Source organism: Nicotiana attenuata, chromosome 6 (genome assembly GCF_001879085.1).
Source record: "Nicotiana attenuata strain UT chromosome 6, NIATTr2, whole genome shotgun sequence".
Classification (NCBI taxonomy): domain Eukaryota; kingdom Viridiplantae; phylum Streptophyta; class Magnoliopsida; order Solanales; family Solanaceae; genus Nicotiana; species Nicotiana attenuata.
In genome coordinates, this window is record NC_031994.1 from 58,652,114 (window position 1) to 58,660,520 (window position 8,407).

General features: G+C 39.6%; 1 protein-coding gene across 1 annotated transcript; it reads right to left on the minus strand.

Annotated features, from left to right (window-relative positions):
- Positions 5,919–7,336, minus strand: LOC109227056 (transcription factor MYB48-like). Its single transcript, XM_019392055.1, has 3 exons — positions 7,170–7,336; positions 6,894–7,023; positions 5,919–6,678 (listed from the first exon to the last, which is right to left on the minus strand). Exons 1-3 carry the CDS (start codon positions 7,285–7,287, stop codon positions 6,210–6,212), a joined length of 717 nt encoding a protein of 238 aa, XP_019247600.1. The 5' UTR covers positions 7,288–7,336; the 3' UTR covers positions 5,919–6,209.

The window sequence follows — 8,407 nt, forward strand, 5'->3', positions numbered from 1 at the left end:
TGGAGTGAGGAGCAGCTTCTTCGGTGTATGGTTGTTCAACGAACCTTCCCACGTCGCGTTTTGGTAGCAACTTGGGAGCACCGGGGATCTTGTCGACCCTCTCCTGATGTTCCTTCATCTGACCGCGGAGCGCCTTGTTTTCATTTTCCATTTCTTCCATCTTCTTTAGGATGGCTGTTAGCGTGCCATCGTTGGTCTGTGTCTCGATGGGTCTGTTATTTACTAGTGTAGCTTCCGGTTCACCCACGGCAGCAGTGGTACCTACCGTTGGTGTACATACGATGTTATTTTGCGGTGATCTCTCAACCAAGCCACTTAGAGTGCTTGTTAGCCATCTTTCCAGTAGCTCTTTGACCGCTGAGGGTGCTTCCGTAGCCGCAGATGTGGAAGCTCCTTTTTCGTGCAAGATCGTCAGGCCTTCGGATGGGGAAGGTGAGATCTCTGCACCTGGTGTGATGCTAGGGGTTGCATTCAGGATGCAACCGTCACTGGCCTCGTTGAGAGGGCCCAGGAGATTGGTAGTGACACCCAATATGGCTTTCGATCTTGTGCTATTTTCTGCCATTTTTCTGTTTTTGTGTAGTGTAGAGAGTGGTAGTTGGTTGATCTCTAGGTGGATACTATGATTTTGATTCTCGAAATCCTCACAGACGGCGCCAAATTGTTTGGCTCAAAAGTTAACGATATACTTTGTAAGCGATAAAACAATCAAAAATAGAAAAGGGGTAAATCGAAATCAAATATAATAAGCCTAGAGATGCAAAGATGATAATATTGTTGTAAATCTGATATTGCAAAGTGATAATGTTTACCAATAAGATATTTTCTTTAGAGGTAGAGATATAGAGAGAGAAAGCCAGAAAAATGAGAGAGTTGTATTAGCTCAGATCCCCCTTTTACAATGTGGAGGTCTCCTTTATATAATAGGAGACCTTCCTCGAAAGAATCAAAAAGTTACAAAAATAGGTAACGTCTCCCTATCGTGGACGCTGAGTTCTAAACGATGTCGCTTTTGTCCTCACGTCCGAGTCGTACCCGCTACGTTGGTCGGCGTACACTCATTGGGCGTACCCACTGGCGTAGAGATACTGAGGGTCAAATTTGACCCTATACATCATTGATATCTTGGAACAGTAAAAAACAAACATCAGTTGCGTTATCTACCACTGAAGCTGAATACATCACTATTGGACAATGCTGTGCACAGCTACTATGGATGTCCCATCAACTTGGTGACTATGAACTTTCTTTTAAACCTATACAAATTTTCTATGATAATTCTAGTGCTATTTGTCTCTCTAAAAATCCTGTTCATCATTCTAGGGCAAAGCATATAAATATTAAACATCACTTCATTAGAGATCATGTTCTTAACGGAAACATAGAAATAACTTTTGTTGGAACAACTGATCAACTAGCGGATATCTTTACCAAGCCTTTGTTAGAAGAAAAATTTTGTTCATTAAGAAAACTCCTTGGCATTATTTGCATTAATAGTTAAATATAGGACCTATGTGGTACTTTTTTAATTTTGTATATAAAATAGGCCATATATGTTTCTTTTACTCTTTAATTACGCCTCCAGTTTTCCCCTCCTTTCTCTTTCTCTTTTCACATCAGTCACATAGTTCAGAGAAGGAAAACCAATCATCGCGACTGATCACTGACGCCTTTTCATTTTCTGTACTCAACCGTCAGAAAACCCCTTTTTATGTTGTCTTCTTATTTCAATCCCCATTGTCTCTATCGCCTTCATACCCCTCTCTGAAATCGTGCTAAACCACCAATCTCCTACAATGGCTAAACAATCCAAAAATCCCTCTGCCTCCACTAGAAAGAGCACTCGCTTCAAGGGAAAACCCTCTTCTCAGCCCCCCTGAACAGGTAGACCTAGGGTCCGATCACTCTGAGGGGTTTGCCTCTTCTCGGGCGGATTTCTCTGATCATTCTCAACCCTTAGGCGAAAAAGCCCTGGGTAAAAGACCCATGGAAGAACCCCCTGTCTCCTCCACTCCAAAGAAATCAAAAATTGACCTTTCCAGTTCTCTTGAGCCGGAACTCAATTTCTGGGATTCTCCTAATGGGGACTTCTTTCTTGCCCTAAAAGACAAGCATATTGCTCATGGGAGGGCAAACTTGATGACACGGAAGCCCTAAATTGTAAGGTAAAGGACCTTTTCATTTTTCAGGGGTGGTCCAAGTTATTTTCTGTTCCTTCGCCTAAAGTCTATGAACCCTTAGTGAGAATGTTCTATGCAAATCTTCGTTCTAGTATGTCTGATAAGTTGGAGACCTTAGTACTAGGAAAACATATTGTTCTTGACTGTTCCGTGTTTGATTCGATTTTTCAGTGCAAGTGTTCTGGTTTCCCTCTGCTCTTTAAAAATTCCCGGCTCGATGATTTTGAAATTTCTTTTGATCAAGCCAAAAAATGTATTGTTGAGTGTCCATCTGAGTCCCTTCCAAACCAGCTTGGCCCTAGTGATGTTAGTTTTGAAACTCGTATTCTATCCCACATTGTTGCAACTATTCTGCTTCCTCGTACTGGCTCCTTTTCCACATTCTCTCTACGAGACACTTTTCTGGTCTATTGCCTTGTGACCAAACTCAAAATCAAACTGTCCTCCCGGGTCATCAATTTCATGATTGAAAGTGCAGAAGATCCCACTAGTCTACCCTATAGAATGGCCATCACCCACATTCTGGAGGCTCACAATATTTCCATCTCTGCGTACTCCTTTACCACTGTTACAAAATCATACAACTCCAGAGCCTTTGCAAGTATGGGGATATGTGTGTGTGAAGGGCTCATGGGTAAAGAAACAAGAATGTGATGTCAAGACTGCTCATACAGACTCCAAGCCCAAACCTTCTGCTTCCCACCCTAGCCTCAGTGACTCTGACCTTGCTGAGAAAATTAGCTCCATTGGGAGTCAGCTCTCTACAATCAAGGATCTTCTCATTGCCACCCAGTCCACTGTTGGCGCCATTCATGATATCTCCAAGGAAACAGGGTCTGATGTCTCCAAGATAAGTGTTGCAGTTCTTAGAGTAAGGGAAAACGTTGTCAAGGCTTTCAAGGAGGTTCATGACAGGCTTAATGGAATGAGTGTCTCAGCCAACGCCAGCTTTGCTCGACTAAAGGAGGCCGTCTGCAACACTCTTACCTATTTTCTGCGTCGTTAGTGTGAAAGATTAAGACAATTATTTTTTTGATGTGCTGTTTTTGGACTGCGATGTCAGTCGGTGGATATTTTTTTGTTTTTGTTATGTTCTAACTCTACCTGAACATTCTGCTATGGATCATGTTTGTGCATGTTGTTTTGTTATTCCCTCTTTGCTGATGTCAAAAAGGGGGAGAAAGGATATATGTATTCTGTGCAGGTTCTGCTCCTATTGAGGGGGAGCAAGTTTTCAGGTTCTGCTCCTATTGAGGGGGAGCAAGTTTTCCTGAAGAAGTCGACTACATGCGCCTCCAGCTAACTGCTCGTATTGAGGGGGATCAAACTACAGGGAAGTCAACTGATGTTTATACATATATTATTTTGTCATAATCAAAAAGAGGGGGAGATTGTTAGATCAAATTTTAATGTTGAAAATAATATATTTGCTCTTTGTATAGGAACTCTTGGGTAGCTGTCAAGATTGGCGAAATCAATCAGAAGGAAAGGAGGCGCGATTAAAGGAAGAAGCAATCAATCATGAAGATACTGACGAGATCAATCAAGGCTTAACTAAAGGAAACAAATAAATCAAGATCTCGCTGAATATTCAATCAAGTGTCTAATTATAGAGAATCAAAATTTTGGGTCGTTGCAGAACATCCTTATTCTTGGAAAGAATCAATCTCTTTCCAAGGATCAAATCTCTTGGGTTGGCAAATCTTTCCAGAATTCAAGCCTCTCTCAAAGTATTTAAACCTGTAATCACACCTTAGCAAAATATATTTTGATCGAACCAAATACCCTCTCTTTGTTCTACTACAAACAAACATTGTAGCTCTCTAAGACCTGCTGTGTAACAAGTTAGAGAAAAAAAGAGAGAACAACACTGGTGAGGCATTGTATCAAAATAGACGAGTGATATAGGAACTGAGCTATCACATCATTCTCCTTGTACTCGAAGAAACTCATTCACTAAAGAGAACTCCCTTGCAACCCAAGGGGACTGGATTAGGATTCACATTGAATCTGAACCAGTATAAAAATTCTGGTGTCTTTAATTCCTGCATCTAATTTTAGCATCTTATATTCTGTTGTTACTACTGCTAGTCCATTACAACTAGTCAACTAATTGAAAAACTAGTTAACTAACAGCGATTAAGTTTAAAAAATAAATAATTCACCCCCCTCTTGTACTTTCACTAATTAATAATTGCTCAAAAGTTCATAATATAACTATTAGAGTAATTACCCAACCCAATTTGAAAGATTCCTAAAATCAACCTCCCGGGCCCACGTGCCCGGATTTTATTTTTTTTAAAATAATTATTACCCACAACCTCACAAACACAAATATATAATTTTTACCCAATTCCATAATCATTTTTGTGGTCTAATCTCATTTTTATCAAAATCTAGGTTTTTCAAAACCTCCTAAAATTTCCACATTTTTACCTATTAAAATCTACCCATAATATATGTATTTAACTTACATTTTATAGAAATCACTTACTTTCAGTAGCTAGGTGAAAACTCCTCTCCAAGAAGCTCCAAATTCGGCCAAGGGAAAAGAAAATGAGAGAAAATGGCCTAAGTCCCGACTTTAGCAGATGAGCCTTCTTTGTGATAGCGAAAAGGGCCTCAAGATCGTGAAGGCAAAGCATGCCCAGGCTCTGAAACCCTTCTTCGCGAACGCGACAGGGTCCTCGCGATCGCGATGGCTAGACCAGCCCAAGCATCCCGAACGCGACCTGCTCTGCGTGACCGCGAAGGGGAATGACCCACAGACCCCTGGCCCCCTAACCCTTCTACGCGAACACGACGTGGCCATCCCGAACGCGAAGGCCACAAGTCCTGAAGCTTCACGAATGCGGCTTCTTGATCGTGAACGCGTAGGGTAAAATTGCCCAGCCCCAAATTCCTTATACGCGAACGCGACACAAACCTCGCGTTCGCGAAGAAGAAAACCAGAACCAGCACATCAACAGTTTTGGACTTTGCTATGGGCGGTCCGAAACACACCCGAGCCACCCAGGACCCTGTCCAACTGCACCAACAAGTCCATAAACATAATACGGACCTGCTCGAACCCTCGGAACGCGTAAAACAACATCGAACTAAGAATCGCACCCCAAAACCAAATTGAATCAACTTATGAACTTCAAACTTCTCAACTAGCTCTGAACGCGCCAAATCATACTTAGACTACTCGAAATGATACCAAATTTTGCGTACAAGTTATAAATTACCATACGGGACTATTCCCGAGCTCAGAATCCCCAACGGACCTCGATAACACTAAAGTCTACTCCAACCCAAATTTGAAGAACTAGAAAACCTTCAATGAACTAACTTTCGACATTAAGCGCCGAAATGCTCCCGGATTACCCGAAACCCAATCCGAACACACGCTCAAATCCACAATCATCATACGAACCTATTGGAACCATCAAATCCCGGTTCCAAGTTCGTTTACTCAAAAAGTTGACTCAAGTCAAACTTGGCCATCTTAGGCCACTATTAAAGAACTAAATGTTCCGATTTCAATCCGAACCCTTCCAAACCCAAACCAACCATTCCCGCAAGTTATAAAACAGAGTAAAAGCACATACGGAAAATCTTAATTAGGGGAACGGTGACCTAAAAAGCAAAACGATCAATCAGATCGTTACACTTAAACATCCCTAAAACTAGCTCTGAAACCATAAAGATTTTGACGGGTATCATGTGTACTGAAATGCAACTGCAAGCAAAGAGTAAATTGCTTATATAAAAGCTAAATAACGTTCAAATACTTGTAATTTACATGGAATTAATGGACCATCAAATTTTCACAAGATGATTGTCGAATAATCACACAGAAACAGACTTACACTCTCGTAACTAATCCTCAGACGATTAAAACAGAGCAAACTTTCAAACACTACCGATTCAATAACAGAGTGACTTTCTGATGTTACTATATACAAGTGAGACCTAAATATTACTCCTATCTCACAAAAACTAACACCAACTCTACAAGAAAAATTCACCTCCGATTAATTAGGATTAGCCTGTGAAAAATGAGATATCTTGATTGTCATAGTAATAATCAGTCATCCATAGTGAATCTGGGCAATAATCCCATAAGGGTGATGCCATTACTGGTAACTTATTCATCGTTTGATCAGTATCTTCTGATGATTGAACATCTTTCCAGATATCATCTATGGAATAGACCATCATATTTTTCTCCCCTAATTCATGATCATATACTTTATTTTCTCCAGCAGCTAATTGCAAGTGCTCGAGCACACCGTTAGAATTTCTCTCGTTTTGTTCATTGACTGGCATGGAGTCCACAGTAGGACTGTTGGCAGAGGAATTAGACGAAGAGTTGGAAAAGGACGAAGATGGAGAAATAGAAGCCTTATTCTTATTCCTCTGATCTTGAGCCTGTTTCCTCATGTGGGTTCTCCAATAATTCTTGATTTCGTTATCAGTTCGCCCCGGCAATTTCCCAGCAATTTTCGACCATCTGCACTTGAAGTGTGGGTGTTAAATTTAGGTGAATTAAAATGCCTAAATTGACCATTCAATAAAAACATATGTTATGAGCAAAAACACCTAGATTTGAGAAGATTATATTTTTAATGAGCAAACTTAAGATTATACTAGTATGAAAATAAAAGGAGAGTAGCAAGAATTCTTGATATGAGAAAAGAATTAAGTTGAAAATATAGTATTTATTACCTATTTCCATATTTGGAGTGGAGTTGAAGAACAAGGTGTTCTTCTTGAGGGGTCATCTTGCCACGTTTGAGAGCAGGATTCAAGTAATTAACCCAGCGTAATCTGCAACTCTTTCCAGTTCTTTTCAAACCTATAAATAATAAGAACAAGAAAAGGAATGCAGAAGAAGTGGTTATTAAACTTGATCCTTTAAATTTAATATGCCAATATTTTGCCCAAAACTAGCTAAGCCTATATACCTATTTTTATTTTTGTCTCCCTCCAAAACCTTCAAACCTGAAACTTTCGCCAGAAAATCCCAGCGACGATCACCAAACATCTTCACATAAAATACTAGCTGAACATCTTCTTGTTCAGTCCATGGACCTTTTCTTATTATTTCCTCTTGTACCATTTTATCTTTTATTTCTATCTCACTAGGTTTCCTTTCTTGGTTGATAATGAACTACTGATACACGTACACCATTGATATTTATACTTGCCTAAAGGGATTTGTCCTAATTATCTAATTTGTTTTATTATTGTGTGTATGAACAAGTGGTGTGAGAGTGCTCATCTAGTGTTGGCATATGATGCAAGCCATTAACAGAAAAGACGCAAGTGATGATAAAATGAGATAAGAGGTTGATATGTTTGATGTTGATGTGACTTTTATAACTCACTGTCCGTTTCACAGTGCATTTGCTCTTGGAATTTCTCTTTTATTTCAATTTTCATCTCCATATCTAGGAAACTGTAGCAAGTAAATAAACGTGGCCAGTCCACACACTGTATGTACTCGCGATTGCTTTTTTTGAAAAATTAGAAACTTATAGAGGTAAATTCCCTGTCAAATAGTAAGGTGTTACATTCTTAGTTATTGCAAGCCTCTTTAGGGGTCGTTTGGTACAATGTTCTTATGGGTGGGATAAGTCATGGAGGGGCGAGTTTAGGGGTAGAAGGGGGTTTACTCCAATCATCTTTGTCGAAAAATTACACTGTATATACAAAGCAAAATCTGATGCTTACCTCTATATATTATGTTTTGAATCCTCTTGACACGACCCAAAAGCATAACTTGGTGCTCAAGGGAATTCAAAACTTTTGTAAGGTAATTGGTTCAATTCCCACTAGCTACAATCTTTTTTAACTTTTTTCTTTTTTTAACCCCCTTAGCGAAAATCCTACCTCCGCCACTGATGTCATAGGATTAGTTATCCCATCTTTTATATGAGATAATTAATCCCACCATTTTAGTGTAAAAGTTATTCTGGAGATTAGCTAATATCTGACAAAATCTGAGTAGAGATCTAGACTAAATCACAATTGCATGCAATGAAGAAGAAGAACATAGCTGAAGGAAGAAGAGAAATGAAGAAGAAGATGAATTCTGTTATTCACCAAAAACTAAATCAGCTAGTGCAGAATATCTGCTTTTATACAAATCCCCTCACACGAGTCACGTGTGTGATAAGGGTAAAAAGACTAAAATACCCCTGTTAACTAACATAACTACCAAGTCTTTAATACCCCCC